Source organism: Pleurodeles waltl, chromosome 7, assembly GCF_031143425.1.
Source record: "Pleurodeles waltl isolate 20211129_DDA chromosome 7, aPleWal1.hap1.20221129, whole genome shotgun sequence".
NCBI lineage: Eukaryota > Metazoa > Chordata > Amphibia > Caudata > Salamandridae > Pleurodeles > Pleurodeles waltl.
The window spans coordinates 1,485,776,143-1,485,798,065 of record NC_090446.1 but is presented as its reverse complement, the minus strand read 5'-3'; the positions used below and the strand labels follow the sequence as shown (position 1 = coordinate 1,485,798,065).

General features: G+C 48.3%; 1 protein-coding gene across 1 annotated transcript in view; it reads right to left on the bottom strand.

Annotated features, from left to right (window-relative positions):
- Positions 1 to 21,923, bottom strand: part of LOC138246551 (sialic acid-binding Ig-like lectin 13) — a 286,183-nt gene that overhangs the window by 231,968 nt on the left and 32,292 nt on the right. Inside the window, exon 2 of the mRNA XM_069201221.1 lies at positions 3,549 to 3,742. Coding sequence (XP_069057322.1) covers positions 3,549 to 3,591 — 43 coding nt within the window. The 5' untranslated portion in view covers positions 3,592 to 3,742. The remainder of the gene's footprint in view (positions 1 to 3,548; positions 3,743 to 21,923) is intronic.

Below are 21,923 nucleotides of genomic sequence, written 5' to 3'. Positions count from 1 at the left end.
ATCTACCCCACTCCAATACATTACACCCCACTCCAGTCCTATCCACCCACCCCACCCCAGTCCACTCCAGTCCAGTCCAATTCACTGACTCAAATCCAATCCACTCCAGTCCAATCCACCCGACTCCAGTCTAACCCATCCCAACCTACTCCAATCCATTCCACCCCACTCAAATCCAAACCACCCCACTCCAATCAAACCCACCCTCCTCCAATCTAACCCATCCCAGTCCTGTCCAATCCCTCCAACTCTAAATCCAGTTCAATCCAATCCAATCCACTCCAATCAAGTCCACTGCTACCCAATCCAGCTCACTCCAGTCCAATCCACCCCTCTCCAATACAATCCACTTTAATTCACCCCACTCCAGTCCAATCCAGTCCACATGAATCCACCTCACTGCAGTCTAATCCACCCCACTCCACTCCAATCCATCTCACCCCAGTCCAATCCATGCCACTTCACTCCACTTCATCCCACCTCACTCCACTCCAATCCACCCCACCCTCTCCAATACAATCCACTTTATTCCACCTTACTCCAACCCAATCCATTCCAAAATAATCCACACAATCCAGCCCAATCTACCCCACTCCAAACCATTGCAATCTACCCCACCTCAATCAAGTACAGCCATCTTCAGTCAAATCAAACCCACATCCCACCCAATCCACTCCACATCAATCCAATCCACCCCACTCCACTCCAATCCACCCCAATCCAATCCACCACACTCAGAATATTACACCCCACCCACCCTAATCCACTCCACTGAATCTATTCCAACTGACTAATTCCAATCCACCGCACTCTAATCCACTCAACTACACCCCACCCCAATCCGATATGCAGCAATCTCATCCACCGCACTCCAGTCCAATTAACCCTATGCCAATCCAATCCAATCAAATCCACCTCACCTCAGTCAATCCAGCCCCAACTCACTCCAATCCAACCCACCCCAATCCAATGCATCCCTGACAGCCCACCCCACTCTTCCTCAATCTACTCCACCCAACCCCATCCCAGTTCAGTCCACCACACTCCAATCCAATCCATCCAGCCTACCCCACCCCAATCCCCCCACTCCAATCCAATCCACTCCATTCCAATCAACCACACTACATTCCACCCCGCCCCAATCAATTCAGTCCACACCCACTCCAATCCAATCCATCCACCGCACCACACTCCAACCTCAATGCAATCCACCCCACTCCAATTCACCCCAATCTAATCCAATCCAATCCAACACACCCCACCCCAATCTAATCCACACCTCCCGAATCCAATCCACCTCACTTTACCCCACCACACCCCAAACCAATTCACCCCACATTTTAATCAATCCCATGCCACTCCAATCCACACTCACTCCAATCTACAATACTCTACTCCAATCGACCCCAGCCCATCCCAGTTCAGTCCACCCCACCTTACTCCAATCCATCCAGTATGCCCCAATCCAATCCACCCAACCCAATTAAATCCACCCCAATCCACCCCACTGTAATTCAGTCCACCCAACCCCACTCCACTCTAGTCCAATCTCATCCACCCCACTTCAGCCCAATCCACCCCACCCCAATCCAGTCCACCACACCCCAGCCCTATCACTCTAATCCAAACCACGTTCCCCAATCAAATCTAATCCACCCCATTTGAATCCACCCCAACCCCACACACCTCACCCCATTTCAATCTACCCTAATTCATCCCAACCCCCTCCACTCAATCCACCCCATTTGGGTACAATCCAATCCGCCCCACTATCTCAATCCACTCCAACTCACTACCTCAATCCACTCCAACCCTCTCCACCTTATTCCACGCCACTCCACTCTCTGTCACTGAACTACTGAACTCTACTCCCCTCTACTCAACGACACTCTACTCCTCCTACTCCACTCCACGACATTCCAGCAAATCCACTCTACATCACTCTTCACCCCACCCCACTCTGACACTCAAAGCCACATAATTTTAGCCATGCTGAACAGCAGCCACACTGGTGTACAACATGGCAAAACACACAGCCAAAGCCAATAGCTCTTGTATAAGCGAGACCTACTGGCTTTGCCAATACTTGTTTTAAAAAATGGCATCAACAAAAGGTTTGCTGTGCTAACATCACAATTTACCCAGCTTGCAGGAACATGCAGAGCTGAATTTAAAAAAAAAACATTTAATTTTTTATCACACTTTTGGCATTTTCAAAAAGTTAGCCTAATTCTCCTAGTTTTAGTGCCTTCAACCTACTTCTAGTTTGTGGTGGAAACCAGTGTGAAAACCATGGGTGATCCTGGAAGGGATAATTTCTGTAGGTCCCGCGAGGTTTTTCCATAGAAACTAACTATTGAAATAAAAACAAATGTGAAAATGAGTAGGAAAAAATGTCCATTTGTGACAACGTTTTCATCTGTAACTTCTTGTCATGATGTCTGATTTACAAAAGCAATATAACCATTATGTTCGATAGACTTGTCTGGTTGCAAGAATGCATATATGTTATAGGTTGTCCAACAACCCAAGGTACACAGCGTCAATAACTCTGCTTACAATGGTTTTTCATTGTGTATCGAGTTTAGAGCAATTCATTTAATAAAATATAAAGAGTGAAACATGGATATCAAGGAAACCTATGTATTTAAAAACAAATGGACACCAGGTACTGAGTGAAGGAGTAGTGGCTATTTGTACACATCTGAATTTGTGGATACCCATACAAGGAAGTGATTCAGAAGGTATTTTTCAAATGTTCTACTATTCTGAATTCCCACATGTCTCCCGATAAAAATGGTGCCTCACTTGTGTGGATAGGCCTAGTGTCTGCAACAGGTAACTCATATATTTTGGGAACTTTGAATTCAATAAATTAAGGTAGGGCTTCGCAGTGTCATTTAGATGGGTGTACATTGTTTTTAAAGCACTGTAAGTATCCTATTCTTTATAGATCTTCAAGGTTTCCTTTGTACAGCTGGGTGCCCTTAGTGATACTTTAGCAAGGTAACCACTCCTGAGTGTCTTGTAGAGAAACTTTATTGTGGTAGGTTGCTGACTTGCTCCACTCCTGCCCTGTGTTATGGTTAGTGTGTTTCTGTATAGCAGGTTCTCTATTAAACCACTTATTGGTTGCTTTGGGGCCTTGATTGGGTTTATATTTGACAGGAGTTATTATGCCTTGGTAAGATGATAAATTGTGGTAAAAGGTGCCCACCAACAATGCAATAATTTCACAACATTCCATATTGAATCAAATTCCTATGTGTAAATGATTCATAAGTACCAAAAGCCACGGGATGCATGTAATAAAGTAAAAGTTAAAAGATGATGCTGCACTCAGCTATAGAATAACATATTCATGTGGTGGGTGGAAAGAGAATAAACAATTGCAGTGTTCCCGTGTCTGGCACAGAATGGGCCAATGCCATTATGCATTAAAACATCAGCAAAAACGTTACCTACTAAATCAGTTTAAATGTCATACATGCTTATTTCAGAAAGGCTGTTAAAGCTTATTTTAGATTGGCATGAGACATCACACTTACCATTACACAGAAAGGACATCACAAGAAGGCTAACACAGACCATATTTGGAAGTGCATATTTTAGTGAGATATTTTCAACAGTAATAATTCCAAGATGGTTCTTGCGTTTCTACAGGGCACAAAACTGCTATGAGTGGGGTAGTGACACGCCTTGTTTCTGTTGTGGCATATCCAATGTATTCTAAAGGGTCAATCTGAGGACAGAAATATTAGAAAATTGTTAATTAGTGATATATTATCTTGATGACAATAATACACATAGCAATATATCCAACACGTAACAATAGATTTGATGATTTATTTTTTTACACCAGGCAGATATCGTACAATGTGATTCTTATTGGGCGTCCAGCTCCTTATGCACTGGATAAGTCAGGAGAAATGTAGATAACAAATGATTACATAAGGAGCATTTTGCCAAGGGTCAATGCATATTTTTGTTTTGCATAAACACATTCTTGAATCAAGTCCATTGTTTCCTGAATATGGGGGCCACTGCTGAATTTTTCTGCACGTACCTTGCATGCTTCACATAGCAGGCCCCAGCATGGACAATCTGCATCAGAAGGCTACCCTAAACAAACATTGGCAAAGCCAATAGGTCTCGCATAAGCAAGGCCTATTGGCTTTGTTTTTCCATGTTGTACACCAGTGGGGTTCCTGTTCAGCATGGCTAAAGGTTAGTGGAGTGGAGTGGGGGAGTAGAGTGTCATCGAGTACCTTTGTCTGAATGTTGTAGAGTGGAGTAGGAGGATTAGAGTGTCATAGAGTTGAGTAGAGGGGAGTAGGATTTAGTGGCAGAGAGCTTCATAGATTGGAGCAGAGTGGGGTGGAATAGGGTGGAGTGGGTTGGAGTGGATTGAGTTAACAGGATTGAAGATGATTGGGGTGAATTGGATTGTGGTAGCTTAATTATAGTGAGGTGGATTGGTGTGGGGTGGATTGAGTAGGAGTGGATTAAAATTAAGTGAGGAGGATGAGATTGGAATGGATTAGAGTGGAGTGGATCAGACTGGATTGGGTGGGTGGTTTGGATTGGAGTGATAGAGGTGGGGTCAATTGGATATGAGTGGGGTGGATATGGGTGTAGGAGATTGGGTTGGGTGGGGTGTGTTGGATTGGATTGTGGTGGATTGGATTGGGGTGGATTGGAGTGGATTGGAGTAGGGTGGATTGCATAGAGGTGGGGTGGATTGGACTGGGTTGGGGCGGAAGGATTGTTTTTGGAGTGGGGTGGATTGGAGTGGGGTAGTCTGGATGGATTGGATTGGAGTGGGGCAGACTGAACTGGGATCGGGTGGTATGGACTGGGGTAGAGTGTGGGGGATTGGAGTAGAGTGAGATGGATCGGAGTGGGGTGGAGTGGATTGAATGGGTGGGGTGGGTAGGACTGAAGGAGGTGGATTGGATTGGGATGGGGTGGATTGGATTAGTGTGGGGTGGACTGGACTGGACTGGGATGGATTGGACTGGGTGGATTGCATTGAGGTGAGGTAGATTGGATTGTCATGGTGTGAATTGGACTGCACTCGGGTAGACTGCAGTGGCGGGGTATATGATTTGGGTGGTTTAGAGTTGAGTGGATTTAGGTGGATTGGACAGAATGGGGTGGGTTAGGGTGGGATTGGCGGATTGGAATGAGTTTGGTGGATTGGGGTGGTTTGGATGGGGGTGAGGAGCTCTGGATTTGGGTGGGGTGGATTGAATTGGGTTGGGTTGGGTTGGGTTGGGGTGGATTGGAGTGGAGTGGATTGTGGTGGATTGGACTGGAGTGGTGTGGATTGGATTGGAGTGGGGTGGATTGGGTTGGTGTGGGGTGGATAGATTAGAGAGTGGTGTCCTGGATTGAAGTGGGATAGATTAAGGTAGTTTAGAGTAGGGTGGATTAATGTGGGCTGGATTGGACTGCGTAGGGTAAATTAAAGTGGATTGTATTGGAGTGGGGTGGATTGTTTTGGAGTGAGGTGGTTTGGGTAGCGGTGAACTTGATTGGAGTTGGGTGGATTGGGTTGGAGTGGGGTGGGTTTGAGTGGGGTGGGTTGGATTGGAGTACGGTATATTGAAGTGGAGTGGGATGACTGGAGTGGGTGGGATGATTTGAGTGTGGTGGGTTGGATTGGAGTGGGCTGGGGTGGATTGGACTACGGTGGAGTGGACTGGAATAGAGTGGGTTGGACTGCAGTGGGGTGGATTGGACTGGAGTGGGGTTTATTGGACTGGAGTGGATTGGATTGGGGTGAGGTGTATTGGATTGGAGTGGGGTAGATTGGACTGGGCTGGTTTGGGGTGTACTGGATTGGCGCAGGTGGATTGGTGTGGAGTGGACTGGGTTGTAGTGGGCTGGATTGAGTGAGGTGAATTGGGATAGACTGGAGTGGATTGGGGTGCGGTGGACTGGGGTAAGAGGTGGATTGGATTGGAGCAGGGAAGATTGGACTGGGCTGGATCAGGGAGGATTGGGTTGGTATGGGGTAGAGTGGTGTGGGGTGGACTGGGTTGTAGTGGGGTGGATTGGAGTGGAGTGAATTGGGATGGAGTGGGTTAGATTGGGGTGAGGTGGATTGGATTGGAGTGGGGCAGATTGTTTTGGATTGGAGTGGGTTGTTTGGCATTGTAGTTGGGCAGGTTGAAATGGGGCAGGTTGTTTTGGATTAAAGTGGAACAGATTGGAGTGGGGCAAGATAAAATGGATTGAAGTAGGGCAGGTTGTTTTTGATCAAATTGGGGCAGATGTTTTTTTAGTGGAGTGGGGCAGATTGGAGTGACGCAATTTGCTTTTGAATGGAGTGTGGGGAGACTGCAGTGAGGCAGATTGTTTTGGATTGGAGTGGGGCAGATTGGAGTGGGGCAGATTGTTTTGGATTGGATTGGGACAGATTGGAATGGGTCAGATTCGAGTGGTAAAGAGTTTTTTGGATTAGAGTGGGGCAGATTGTATCAGGGTGGATTGGAGTGGGGTGAATTAGGTTGGTGTGGGGTTGATTGGGTGGGAGTGGGGTGGATTGGAGTGGGATGAATTGGGGTGGAGTGGGATGGATTGGATTTCGGTGAGGTGGATTAGATTGAAGTGGGGCATAATGTTTTGGATTGGAGTGAGATGGACTGTTTTTGATTGTAGTGGGGCAGACTGGAGTGTGGCACATTGGATTGGGGCGGCTTGTTTTGGATTGGAGTGGGGCAGATTGGAGTGGGGTGGATTTGAGTGGGACAGATTGATTTGGATTTGAGTGGGGTAGATGAGAGTGCTGCGGATTGGGGTGGGGCAGATTGTTTTGGATTGCAGTGAGGCAGATTGTTCTGGATTGCAGTGGGGCAGATTGGAGTGGGGAAGAATGTTTTGGATTGGAGTGCAGCAGATTGACCACCTCAACAATTTGGGATTCTCTTCTCTCATCTACCAGCCAAGTAAGAGGCCTGCTATGGGTTTAAACCTTGAAGTGAGTCCCAAACAGGTAGGGTCTCAGCTTCTGCAGGGACAAAAGGACAGCGGAGTCTTCCCTCTCAATGTCACTCCTAACTCTGCTCTCTAGGGAGATAGCCTGTTAATAGAGGCAACTGGCTGATACTGGCCCTCATAATTTGTTTGTGACAACAGTGCCCCAATCCCATGTTCAGAAAAGGTCTGTTTGGAAAATGAACTCCCTTCCACAGTCACATGCCTTCAGGGCAGGTGCTGAGCACATAGCCTTTTTCAGTGTTTCAAAGGCTTTTTCAGCATCCTGAGATCCAGGTGACCTTCCTAGGCCACTTTCTGGAGGTAATCTCAGTGAGTGGTGCCACAATTCTACCATACCCCTTCACAAACCTCTTGTAGTACACAGTCAAGCCAAGGAAAGCTCTGACTTGGGTCTGGGTGTTGGGAGCCTCCCACTCCAGAATGGTCTGGATCTTGGGTCGAAGATGTTGTACTTGGCCCCTACTTACAAGATGGCCCAAGTAGACAACAGAATCTTGCACTCACTGGCCTTGAGTATGAGGAGCAATGCCACTGACCTGGTCAGTGCACTGCTCTGCCTCCTGTGGCTCCACCCTGTAAGTAGAGCCCTGTCCCTGAATCCTCTGAACTCCTGACCCCTGTCAGGAGTTCGAGGCCCTCCTCCACCCTCAGGCTTCTGCCTGCGCCTCATCCCTGGTGTCTAGTGGGAGAGCTCTGCTTTCCTACTAGGCTACCTTCTGCCTCTCTCCTTCTTTTGCTTTGCTCTCTGCTCTGCTTCACTAGCGTCCCTTAGTGCTCCTTTTGCTTTGGGCTACACTCTTCCTCGTTTCTCTCTGACTCCGCTCTCTCTCTCTCACTTTCACTCTCCCCCTCTCTCTCTCTGCTGCTGCCCCTGCGGCCCGCATCCTCCTCTCTCTCCCGCATGCACTCCCGCTGCTGCCCCATGCCTCCGCCCCCTTTTCGGCCCGCCCCTTTTCAGACTCTGCCCCTTTTATGAGCTGTTTTTCATCCCCCTCCTGCCTCCCATCTGTCCTCTCCTCCCCCCACCTCCCTACTTAATGGTGGCCGCTGTGTGGCCGCACAGTAGACGCACACAGCAGGCGCGCCAAAGGCAAGCCCATCTGTGCCTGTACCGTGCCCAGCGCAAGAAACCCTGGCTCTCGTCCTCCCCACCCCCGCCATGTACGCCTTCACGACAACGCCACCTCCCTGCGTGCCCTCAACACTGGCTGACCCTTCTCTTGCCGGAACTGCACCTTCACCAGCCTCCACACCAATGACCCACCCACCAAGGCAGGACGCAACCATCTCAGATGTATCCTCCTCAACACCAGCTTCGTCCACAAGTACGCAGTAGAGCTTTGAAATCTACTCGCCTTAGCCTCCCCAGACGTCGCCTTCCTGACCTAGACCTGGATGAACCCCTCCTCAGCTCCTGACATCGCCATGGCCATCCCGGACAGCTACAAGATCACCCGCAGGGACAGCTCCAACAAACCAGGAGGAGGAATCGCTATCATCCACAAGAACACCCTCAAAATCATGACCAACACCAAAGACACCCTCAGCACCGCCGAACACCTGCACTTCCAAATCAACACTGACCCAAATACCACCCTCCGAGGGACCCTCGTCTACAGGCCTCCAGCCCACAACAGCAGTTCAGCGACTCCATTACGGTACAAATGCTCTCACATCCACTGATTACATACTCCTCGGGAACTTAAACTTCTACCTCAAAAACACCAATGACAATAACACCGCCACCCTGCTCAACAGCCTCTCCAACTTCGGCCTCAAACAGCTCGTTACAACACCAACCCATTCCGCAGGACACACACTCGACCCTATTTTCTCCGCTATCAATGACGTCTTTTCCAGCCACACCACCGAAACTCCACTGGACAGACCACCGCTGCATCCACTTCTCTTTCAAGAAACCCACAACACACCATCACCCACAACAGATTCCCCACTGCAGTTGGAACAAGGTCACCGAAGACCAACTTATCGCGACTCTCTCCCAGAGCCCACCCATCGACACCATCGACACTGATGCAGCTGCCCGCAGCTTCAGGCAATGGGCCAACACCTGTGCCAATACTCTCACCCCAATCAAGAATCCCTCCAACAGACGCACCGACAGAAAGGCCTTCTGGTTTACCGCTGACCTCCATGAATCCAAGCAGATCTGCCGAAGACTCGAAAGAAAGTGGCACCAAGATCAGACTCTGGACAACCTCACAGCCTTCAAAAATGCCATCCACAGACACCACCAACTCATCCGAGCCGCCAAGAGAACCGACTTCAAAGACCGAATCAACAACAATGCACACAGCCACAAGGAGTTCTTCAACGTCGTGAAGGAACTCTCCAACCCCAGCTCCAACGCCAACGACATCCCACTATCGCAAGACCTCTGCGACTCCCTAGCCTCTTACTTCCACCGCAAGATTGCAGACATCTATGACAGCTTCAGCACCCAGACCCCCCTGGCAACCACCAACACCACAGATTCACCTCTGACCAACCTCCTGCTCTCCTGGACCCACGTCAACGACAACAACACCATAGAAATCATGAGCACCATCCACTCCCACTTGCCATCTGACCCCTGCCCTCACCACATCCTCAACAAAGCAAGCTCTGTCATCGCACCCCAACTACGGAAGATCATCAACAGCTCCTTCGAGTCCGCCACCTTCTCGGAGAGCTGGAAACACGCCAAGATCAACGCCCTCCTCGGAAAACTCAAGGCGGCCCCAAAGGACGGCAAGAACTTCCGGCCTATGTCCCTGCTCCCCTTCCCGGCAAAACTCATCAAGAAGGCTGTCAACAGACAACTAACCCGCTTCCTTGAGGAGAACCGCACCCTGGACCTTTCCCAATCCGGATTCGGCAGCAACCACAGCATCGAAACCCTCATCGCCGCCACCGACGACATCAGAACCATACTGGACAGCGGCGAAACCGCGGCCCTCATCCTCCTGGACCTCTCAGCTGCATTTGAAACTGTCTGCCACCACATACTACGCTCACGCCTCTGCAATGCTGGAATCCGAGACAGAGCCCTGGACTGGGTCACCTCCTTTCTCACCGGCAGAACCCAGAGTTCGTCTCCCCCATTCCGCTCGGAGGCCACCGAAATCATCTGCGGCGTACCCGAGGGTTTGTCCCTCGGACCGACCCTCTTCAACATCTACATGGGCCAGCTCGCTAACATCACCCAATCCAACAACCTCAACATCATCTCATACGCCAACGACACCCAGCTGATCCGCTCCCTCACCAAGGACTCCGCCAAGACCAACCTCCACGAAGGAATGAAGGCCATCGCCAAATGCATGAAGAGCAGGCGCCTCAAACTCAATTCCAACAAGACGGAAGTCCTCATCTTCGGCTCCACCCCCTCCGCATGGGATGACTCCTGGTGGCCTGCCACTCTTGGAACCGCTCCAACTCCCACCGACCACACACACAACCTAGGATTCATCTTGGACCCCTCACTATCCATGACCCAGCAAGTCAACGCCATCTCCTCCTCCTGCTTCAAAACCCTCCGCATGCTCTGAAAGTTCTACAAATGGATACCCACCGAAACCAGAAGAACAGTCACCCAAGCCCTCGTAAGCAGCAAACTGGACTACGGCAATGGCCTCTATGCAGGAACCACGGCCAAACTCAGAGGAGACTGCAACGCATCCAGAACACCTTTGCACACCTCATCCTGGACATCCCCTTCCACTGCCACATCACATACCACCTGAAAAACCTGCACTGACTCCCAGTCAATAAGAGAATCACCTTCAAACTCCTCACCCATGCTCAAAAAGCACTGCACAACACCGGGCCAGAATACCTCAAAGACGACTCTCCTTCTACACCCCAACCTGGAAACTCTGCTCCTCCAACCTTGCCCTCGCAACCGTTCTACACGTCCTCATAACTACAATCGGCGGTAGATCATTCTCATACCTCGCCGCCAAAACGTAGAACACTCTTCCAAGCACCTGTGCCAGACCAAGGACCTCCTTGCAGTCAGGAAACTTCTGAAGACCTGGTTGTTCGAGCAGTAGCAGCACCTCCTCCACCCTTCTTCTCCCTCCCCTCCTCAGCGCCTTGAGACTCTCACGGGTGAGTAGTGCAATTTACAAATTCCTGATTGATTGATTAATTGATAGTTAGGCCTGACTGCTGCACAGCCGGTAAAACTATCCTCAGGTGGACCATGTGATCCTCCTAGGTGGAACTATATTCAGCAATATAATCCAAACATGCTGTACTAAAGTTGTCCAGTCCTGAAAGAACTCAATTCACCAACCTTTGGAAAGTGGAAGGCGCATTTTTCAGAACAAAGGTCATCACTTTACACTGAAAGTGGTCCTCAGGGGTCGAAAATGCTCACCTCTCCTTTGGTCCTTGGGTGAGTCCAATCTGCCAGTACCCTGATGTTAAGTCAAAAATACTTAGGAAGTTGGCTGTACCCAGTCGATTGATGAGATCATCAGCTTTTGAGATGGGGGGTGCATCAGTTTTAATTGCTGCATTCAACCCTATTTAATCTACGCGGACCTCATCTCTGGTTTTTCACCCTTTGAGTGAAGTTTAGGGAACAGTACTACTGGGCTGGTCCAGGGACTGTCAGAAGGTTCTATCACCCCTAGCTCTAGCACCTTGCTTAAGGCAACCTTAATGCAACTCTTTACTTGGTTTTAACAGGGAGGCTTTCACCAGGGTCCACATCATGTACACAGCATGTTGCCTATCCAGGGGTCTAACAGAAGAGCTCAGAAAACTGATTTAGGACTTGCCTGCAGTCAGTCTGCTGTTGGTGAGTGAGGGAGTCTGACAAGAAAACACCCTCCGCAGAACCAACTTGAGGGTTGTTTGACAGTAAATCAGGGAGGGGCTCACTTTTATTCTCCTGACCACCAGCAGTGTCCATCAGCATGGTCAGGTCATCCCTGTCTTGGTGTGGTTTTAGGACATTGACATAGTGTACCCTGTGAGGGATCCAAGGGGTGCCTAAGTCTACCAAGTAAGTGATTTACCCTTTCTTTTCCAAAATAGGGTAGGGCCCAGTCCACTTGTCCTCGGGCACCCTGGGAGCCACGGGCTCCAACACCCACACCAACTGACCTGGTTGGTACTCACCCATAGTCATACCAGAGCTTGAGAAGCTATTGGCTGGCCTCCAGAATTTAGCTTGCCCTGTTCATGTATTCAGCCATTCCTCAATGCAGGCCAAGTACATAGTCCACTATGTTTTCCTTGGGCTCTTTGAGAGGTCTCTACCAGCCTTCTCTCACTAGACTGAACCCTTACAGGAAGGCCAAATAGAAGTTCAAAGCAAACTCCCTTCTGTGGCACCTCCCTGTAGGCAAACAAGAAACAGAGTAATGGGATTTGCCATCTCCTTCTGAGTTTTTCAGGGAGTCCCATTATCATACCCATGGTGCACCAATTTGCTTCATCATGTTTAGGTAGAGAGTGCTGACACTGGGTCCTAGGCAGCAGGCTCCAGTGCACTTTCAGAGTCATTAGCGTTGGGGAAAATGTGTGGGGGGTGGCCATGCAAAAAGGACATTTTCTTACACGTACATTACCATGCACATTTCCCTTGCTAGATTTTAACAGGTTTGACAAGCTAAAATGTAATAAAGCTTGTGGTATTTAACACATCTGATAATTTTTTATATGTTTCAATACTTTTTAAGTCATAATTCGGCCTGTGCTAACAGGGGTTTACACATAGGCCGGAATTAACTATACCACTCGTAATCAGGCCCTCTTAAATGCCGGGAATAGTGACAGTAATGTGGTTGTTCAGATGTATTCCCAGTTGTGAGTCCTTCCTTTCCTGGATTTTCTGCCTTTTTCAAGTTCCTTATTGGAGGTGCTGAATTAGCTGGACCCCTGCCATCCATCTTTTTTACTATCTGGGATACTCTTTAATCCCTTGATTTGATTTGATTTGATTTGTGGTTATAATCCAGTGAACTATGATTTGTTCTAGTGCAGACCCTGAGATATATCCCTTGGGTTTGAAACTTCAATGTCTTGGTATTTGTGTATGGATATTTAATTCCTATAAAAAAAATTGCAGAATATCAAATGTTCAATTGCTTTTGAAGATTTGTAGTTACTGCATTGTTCTGTAACTCTCCGCAATTCAATAGGCATACGTTTACTGGAGTTTGCTGAGTGCTACCCTAAGAAACTGTTAAGGGTGTATCTGTATTGAACAGGTTTTGTAGCCTGACAGTAGACCTTAATTATCATGTTTTATAGAATATTATGAATCTCAGTGTCAACAACTCCAGCATTCATTGTCATATTGATTATTTTTAAAAATGTATAAGAGCTTTTAAGTTTGATTAACGGATTAGTTCACAAACATTATTCAGAAAATGTATCTGACAAGTCACTTCTTTTGCAGAAAGAATGACCACTATTTTTCAGGGTCTTGCTTGCGAGTGCATGCGCTAGTGCATGTGTCTTGCTTGCAAGACTGTTGTGTTCAGTAAAGGGCTTGGAGCCCGTCTGTTGCTCACCATTTGTTGGTTTGCATGGCAGTCTTCTTTACAGCCTTGAAATGTGTAAAGGCAGGCCTGGCATCATTTCAGTTCCTCTGTGTGGAGCAGGAATCAAGCACTAATTAATTCAACCTAATTAGTGCCTGCCTGCTGCTCCTGATGTGATCAAGGTACTATTTTGTTCTTTTTAACTTCTAGTGCCCGGCAAACACAAGGCTTGTGAGTGGCAAAAACATACCCAGCAGGACAAACAAAATTGCAAAGTTTTATTTTTTAAAGCTAGCTTTCTTTTTTTGCCAAATCATCTTTTCTCACTTTCAACTCATGTTTACTTTTGTTTTTTTTCTCATGGGCACTCTTCTTAAAAGATGACAATTAACTTGTTCGAAATATTGCAAAGGGACAGTGTTTCTTTATTATGTGTATTCTCTGAAATTATGCTTTAGCACATACTCATGCAGTACACTCCAATACACCCCACTCAAATCTGCCCTACTACTATCCACCCCAATTCAACCCACTTTACCCCACAGAATCCACCCCACCCCAATCCAGTCCAGTCCACTCCAACCCTCCCCACTTCAGTCCTCCCAAACCACCCCAATTGAATCTACCCCAATCCAGTTCACCCCTCTAATCAAAAACTCCACTCGAAAGCAATCTGCCCACTACAGTCAAAACAATCTGCCCCATTCCAATCTGCCCCACTACAGTCTGCCCCACTCCAATCCAAACAATATGTCCCATTCCAATCCAGAACAATATGCCCCATTTCAATCCAAAACAATATGCCCACTCCAATCTGCCCCAATCCAAAACAATCTGCCCCACTGCAATCTGCTAAAACGCTTAGGCCCGTATTTATACTTTTTGACGCAAAACTGCACTAACGCAGTTTTGCGTCAAAAAAATTAGCGCCGGCTAACGCCATTCTGAAGCGCCATGCGGGCGCCGTATTTATTCAATGACGTTAGCCGGCGTAAGCCGCCGGCACTGCCTGGTGTGCGTGAAAAAAAACGACGTACACCAGGCAGCGCCGGCGTAGGGGAAAATGGCGTTTGGGCGTCCAAAAATGGGGCAAGTCAGGCTGAGGCAAAATTATTGCCTCAACCCGATTTGCATCATTTTTTTACGACGCCCAACCCCCATTGAAATGACTCCTGTCTTAGCAAAGACAGGAGTCATGTCCCCTTGCCCAATGGCCATGCCCAGGGGACTTATGTCCCCTGGGCATGGTCATTGGGCATAGTGGCATGTAGGGGGGCACAAATCAGGCCCCCTATGCCACAAAAAAATAAAAAAAATAACAAAATACTTACCTGAACTTACCTTAATGTCCCTGGGGTGCGTCCCTCCATCCTTGGGTGTCCTCCTGGGGTGGGCAAGGGTGGCAGGGGGTGTCCCTGGGGGCATGGGAGGGCACCTCTGGGCTCATTCTGAGCCCACAGGTCCCTTAACGTCTGCCCTGACCCAGGCGTTAAAATCCTGCGCTAACGCGGGTTTTTTTAACCCGCCCACTCCCGGGCGTCATTTTTGCCCGGGAGTATAAATACGACGCATATGCATCGGAGTCATTTTTTTAGACGGGAACGCCTACCTTGCATCTCATTAACGCAAGGAAGGTGTTCACGCAAAAAAATGACGCAAACTCCATGAACTTTGGCGCTAGACGCGTCTAACGCCAAAGTATAAATATGGAGTTAGTTTTGCGTCGAAAAAAACGACGCAAATTCGGCGCAAACGGAGTATAAATATGCCCCTCAACACGTGTGCCTCTAGTAAAGCCTTACTGCTTTTTGCCACTCTACTAGGACTGAGCTAAGGATTTATTAGTGTGCATCCACATACCATCTTTGCGGTATTATGCTAGTATTACATGGTGAGGCCTAGCCAGCATCACCACATCATAATCCACGTTCCTATAGTAAGGAAATGCCTCTTTTTGTATGGTCATCTCCATGTTTTTGAACTGATGCTGCTGGTTTTTGGACTCTGAGAGAGAACTGGCGCCTGCTATCCAGACCTCAGTGCCAGTGCTCTGACCCTAAGACATGTATATTGGATTAGACTACACCTAATTGGCATAATCTGACTATTAGTCCCTAGTATGTGATACCCAGGATACCCGTGGCATGTAAGTTAGAGAGACACCCCAGGGATTCCAGCACTGGTTGTGCCACCCAGGCTTGGGGAGCAGTTGTACCTGTTAGCCCGACTTTGCCATTCAAAGTAATTGCAAAGCCAAGCCTCCCCCGCAGTATGTGTAAGTCATCCCTCTGGCAAGCCGACTGAGCCCAAAGGCAGGGTCTAGGATATTTCAGGGGCAGAACATGTATTTTACATGGCCTGGCAGTAAAATCTCAAAACTGGCATTTTTAATGTGGAAAGGTTTGGTCAGTCAATGGGCAAGTGCAGAGTTGCACACTGACACCTCAGCTGTGCTAGCTCAGGAACAGTGTGACGAAAATAGTTTCTGCAAGGTAGCTAACACCTCGTTACATTAGAGCTGACTTGAAACCCTAGTCAAAATTAATGTAATGTGTTGCTGTGTGCAACTTTAGGGGCATATTTATACTCTGTTTGCACCGGATTTGCGTCGTTTTTTTTTACCCAAATCCGACGCAAAGCTAACTCCATATTTATACTTTGGCGTTAGGCGCATCTAGCGCCAAAGTTCTTGGAGTTTGCGTAATTTTTTAGCGTGGACACCTACCTTGCGTTAGTTATATGCAAGGTAGGCGTTCCCATCTAAAAAATGACTCCCAGGCCTGTGCGCCTTATTTAAACTCCCGTGCAAAAATGACTCACGGGAGTGGGCGGGTCAAAAAAAATTACGTCCAGCCGCGTTTGCGTCATTTTTTAACGCCTGCTCAGGGCAGGCGTTAAGGGACCTGTGGGCTCGGAAGGAGCCCAGAGGTGCCCTCCCATGCCCCCAGGGACACCACCTGCCACCCTTGCCCACCCCAGGAGGACGCCCAAGGATGGAGGCACCCATCCCAGGGAACATAAGGTAAGTTCAGGTAAGTATTTATTTTTTTTTTTGTGGCATGGGGGGCCTGATTTGTGCCCCCCTACATGCCACTATGCCCAATTACCATGCCCAGGGGACATAAGTCCCCTGGGCATGGCCATTGGGCAAGGGGGCATGACTCCTGTCTGTGCTAAGACAGGAGTCATTTCAATGGGGGTTGGGAGTCAAAAAAAATGGTGCAAATCGGGTTGAGGCCAAAATTTTGCCTCAGCCTGACTTGCCCCATTTTTTGACACCCAAGCTCCATTTTCCCCTACGCCGGCGCTGCCTGGTGTAAGTCATTTTTTTGACGCACACCAGTCAGCTCCGCCGGCTAACATCATTCCATAAATAAGGCGCCCGCATGGCACTTTGGAATGGCGTTAGCTGGCGTTAAAATTTTTGACGCACAACTGCGTTGGCGCAGTTGTGCGTCAAAAAGTATAAATATGGCCCTTAGTCTCCTATGCCCTTAACCATGAGGTCTAGCCCCAAGAAAGCTTTCTGCCCTACAGGGGAGACGTGCTAATGACTTCCAGGAAAGGATCCAAAAGGAGCCTGCAATGAAGAGAGGTGCTATCTCTCTCTTACAGGAAGCCACACAGGTGTAGCCCAAAAGACAAGATTTAAAAGAGTAAACGCCTTTGAAGGGCAAATGGGCAATACCTGAGAGAGGGGCTGCTCTATTGTTTAGGCAAATAAGCTGGTACCAGAGACAGGGAAAGAGAAGCTAGTTGTCAATTTGGTTTTCCAGGGGCATGTAGCTCCCATTGTAACCACACCTCTGAGTTGGGCTAGGGAGCCCTGGATGTTAAGAGGAGGATTCTGCCATGCTGGAACTGGGCAGAATGGTGCATCCTGGGATAACCAGATGCCACACTTTGAGGGAAATGGTCATTGGGATTGAACCAAGTATTCCATTGGCTACCAACCACATCCAACCCTGAGGGATTTTCTGGGCATAAAAATGGTACTCTGGCATCCAGGTTTTAGAATGGACTAGAAGAAGGACTGCCTCGCTGCACCAAGTTTCGGGGGAACAGAGGCTGTACCTTCTACACCTGGAGGCTATCAAAGGAGAAGGGACTGTGCCTGCTGTGTTCTGCCCATAGAGAAGTTTTTTCTTGCGTAGTAAAGTGGTTACCCCCCACTATTTGCCTGATGTTGATGCTAACTTGACTGAGTGTGTGCTGGAATCCTGCTAATCAGGCACCAGTACCAGTACCAGTGTTCGTTCCCTAAACTCTACCATTGTTTAAAAAAATGGCACACCCCTGGCATACAGCTAAGTCCCTTATAAAAGGTACTTGTGGTATCAAAGGCTCTGTGGTCAGGAAGGGTCCCTAAGGGCTGCAGAATGTATTGTGCCACCCCAAGGGACCCCTCACCAAGCACATGCACACTGCCATCACAGATTGTGTGTTTTAGTGAGGAGAAAAAGGTGAAGTTGGCATGGCATCCTTCCCAGGGTGCCATGCCGACAATCCACTGCCTGTGGCATAGGTAAGTCACCCCTCTGGCAGGCCTTACAGCCCGAAGGAAGGGTGCACTATACCACAGGAGTAGGCATAGCTGCATGAGCACCATGCCCCTTCAGTGTCTAAGTCTATTTTTAGACACTGTAAGTGCAGTGTGGCAATATTAAGTACATGGGCTGGGAGTTTGTCATTTACTCCACAGCTCCATGATGGCTTCACTGAAGACTGGGAAGTTTGGTATCAAACTTCTCAGTACAATAAACCCACACTGATACCTGTGTTGGATTTATTGTAAAATGCACACAAGGACATCTTAGTGATGCCCCCTGTATTTTACCCAAACCTTTAGTGTAAAGCTGACCAGTCTTTGCCAGCTTGCCACTAACAGACAAGTTTCTGACCCCAAGGGGTGAGAGCCTTTGTGCTCTCTGGGGTCAGGAACAAAGCCTGCTCTGGGTGGAGATGCTTCACACCTTACCCCTGCAGGACCTGCAACACTTGGCGGTGGACCTCAATGGCTCATGCCTCCTGTTACAGTGCCCCAGGTCACTCCAGATAGTGGAGATGCCTCCCCCCGGACCAAGCCCCACTTTTGGTGGCAGGTTTGGTTGGAAAATTAGAAAAAACATGCAGAAGTGAACACTGCAGTTAGGACCATCCCCAAGGTGTTCAGAGCTGAAGTGACCCTCTCCTTGCAAAATCGTCCATCTTGTTTTGGAGGATAGTAGCCAACAGGGATAGGGATGTGACCTCCTCCCCAAAGGAAGGGGGCACAAGAAGGGTATAGCCTCCCTCAGTGTCAGTAGCCATTTGGCTACTGCCTTCTGACCCCTGTAACACCCCTAAATCTAGTATTTAGGGGCACCCCTGAGCCTTGATCTCCATATTCCTGGTGACCTCAAGAAGAGAACAAAGAAGAAGGACTGAAGAGCCGACCCCCCCAGCAGTGAAGACTTCGGATGACAACTGTCTTGGCCCCAGCCCTACCAGCCTGTCTGCAGCTTCAAGACTCCTGATACACAAAGGCAATGCATCATGTAGGACCGGCGACCTCTACAAACCCCCAAAGGACTGCCTGCCCACTAGAGGATGAATATCTCCCGAGGACAGTGGCCCTGTCCAGAAGAAGCTACAACCCAGGACTCCAGAGCCTCCCCGGATCAGCGAGTCTTGCCCACTCTGTACCCAATGCCCCTGGCCTGTGTCCAGGTGGCCCACCAGTCCAGAGAATGTCCCCATGCTATTCCGGCTGAGGGGACACCTTGAGTTGACCCCACCCGGCCAACACGGCGATGCCTGCAGCATAAATCCAGAGGATCCCCCCCGACCGGCTCCGACGGAGATTCCTGACGCCTAAACGTACCCCTGCACCTGCAGCCCCCAGGCCTTGGGGAATCCAACCGATGGTCTAGCAATGTCCAGCCTTTGGTTTTTCACAACCGACCCCCTGGACCCAGCCTGCAGGATCTTTGTGACCACTGTGGCTCTCCCACTGGAAAGCATTGAGAGCCCAGCACTGTGCTTGCACCCTGCACTCAGATACCCCTGTGCTGCTGAGGGTGTGTTTTTGGCAACCTGTGGCTCCCTGGAGCTGACCTAAACCCCCCAGGTCTGTGCCCTGAAGTCATGGGTACTTACCTGCCAGTTGTTTGTTTCCTAATGCCCCCAGTCTCCATAGGATTCCATTGAAAACCCGGCACCTACTTTGACCTCTGCACCCGGCCAGCCCTGTGTTGCTGGTGGTGCACTTTTGGGTCAACATGGAGCCCCACAGGTGGACATCCTATCCCGAAGACTGGGACTGTAAGTAGAGTACTTACCAGTAAACTGTGCTAACACTTTTCCTCCCCTAGGACAGCATTGCTTCCTATAAATAATTGCACTGTCTAGTTTTGAAATTGAAAAGTGTTACTTACTTGTAAACTGTTTTACCTGCATAATCTAAGCTAAGTAAAAATGATACATATGCTTGATACATACTTGCAACTGTACTTACCTGCAACAAGATCCTTTTGGTTCTGAAAGTAAAGTAGCAAAGTGTATGTTTTCCATATAAATACATTGGCCTGGAGTTAGTCGTTGAGTGTGTGCCTCATTTCTTGACTGTGTGTATACAACAAATGTTTTAAACTACCCTCTGATAAGCCTAACTGCTTGACCAGACTACCACAAAAGAGAGAATTGGTATTATCTACTTTAGCCTCTGTGAAGTCTCTGGGGGTCCACTGGACTCTGTGCACACTATATCTCATTTTAATATAGTAAATACAGAGCCAGCTTCCTACATCCTGGGCCCAACTGGAGCCAGAGACCCCAAGGATCAATGGAATGGCCTGTTCCCAGCACAGGGACACAGCAACTGAAGAAGCTTGATAGTTGTGGTAACCTAGATTACTGGATCGTTTCTCCTCACTGTCATGCAGCACCAGGGACCAGGAACTGATGCTAAAAAATTGTACCCAAGTCTGCTGGACCTGGAATAGTAATTTGAAATGCAGCTTGGTCACACAGAAGGCAAGCTACTATCCAAGGAAGGATTTTGCAGTGACCACGACACAGGATGCCAGGTAGCCAAGTGGTGACTGGAATTCTGCCAAGCTCAAGCGGACCTGTAGGCCTCCCGTTACTCTAAGCTATGAATGGGTAGGCCTCACCTCTGCCTTTTTCAAGTTGAGGAAGTTCCTGGAACCTCCCCAGTTGCCCTTGCAGAGCTTATATGTATGAAATGCTCCACATCCAGCCCATCCTGCCACTGTCACACCAAGGACCACTCACCTGAATTCCCAGGACTTCTGCAGGAGAGAGAATGCTCCAACACTTCCCTCTGAGGTTCATCCTTAGTATCAGAAGCGATGATTTGCTCCAACCATGTATAAAGGATGTTGGGGAGCAAGAGAGAGAGCAAGATTATGGGTACCTGGTGCTCCCACAGAAAGAATGACAGGTGCTTGTTGATCCTTTCGAGCAGGACCCTTCTAGTGGTAAGGTGCACTCTTTCTGCCAGGAGAGGTAATCTTTGACAAAAGAGTACAGTAAAAACACTTTAGGCAACCATACATCAATGCTGTACAATCAGCATGAGCATACTTTTCTTGCCTCTTTTTCTGCTTTTTGTTCTGTACCTTCACAATTGCTAAATTCACTTGCACTTGCAGAAGTGTAATTAGATAATGCCTTTGAGTTTAGCCTTCTGCTCTCCAGAAGGTAAAATTAGACTTAAACGAAACGTTAGCAGTCCTATACTCTTTTATGTTGTTACTTCACACAACACACACAAATCTTTTATTTTCTTCTGCTTAGACATCTTCACTTAAATTCAAACTGTAAGAGGTTCCTTGCAGAAAGAAGAAACCAACAATGAGAGGCAATCAACTAATGACCTAACTTGTGATTCATGTAATGGACCGAAAGTAGCTGGAGCATTTATCTGCAATGAGAGAATGATAGCTATAGCCAATAAGATTGAGGTACAGAGGCACCGGCTGAATGTCCAGGGTCCTTGACTCAAGGTTGTAGAAAGTTTTCTCAAACGTATTGGATTCCATGAGAGGTTTCAAGCACCCAGCTTCTAGCTGAAAAAGTCCTGGTTGTTTTTGCTGGAGGCAGTAGGACTCAAAACCCATGGGTGGTGCTGACACAGTTCTCTCTTCAGACAGATTGACAAAACCAAATATCAGCCACAATTTGACTGTGGTATTCAAAGCCTATCATACACATGGAGAGCCTGTCAATCAGAATACAGTCTCCAGTAGGAAAATGAGGCAGAAAATAGAGATCTGTGACGAAGAACACAGACACTAGTGCTAGTGTGAATGTGTGGGTTCCGTGTCAAGGTTCGGCTGTTTGGTTGGACCGCAGGAGTCCGGGTAATGTTGGCATTTCAATGGCCTGTCAATGCCCGCTCTCTGCTGCCTG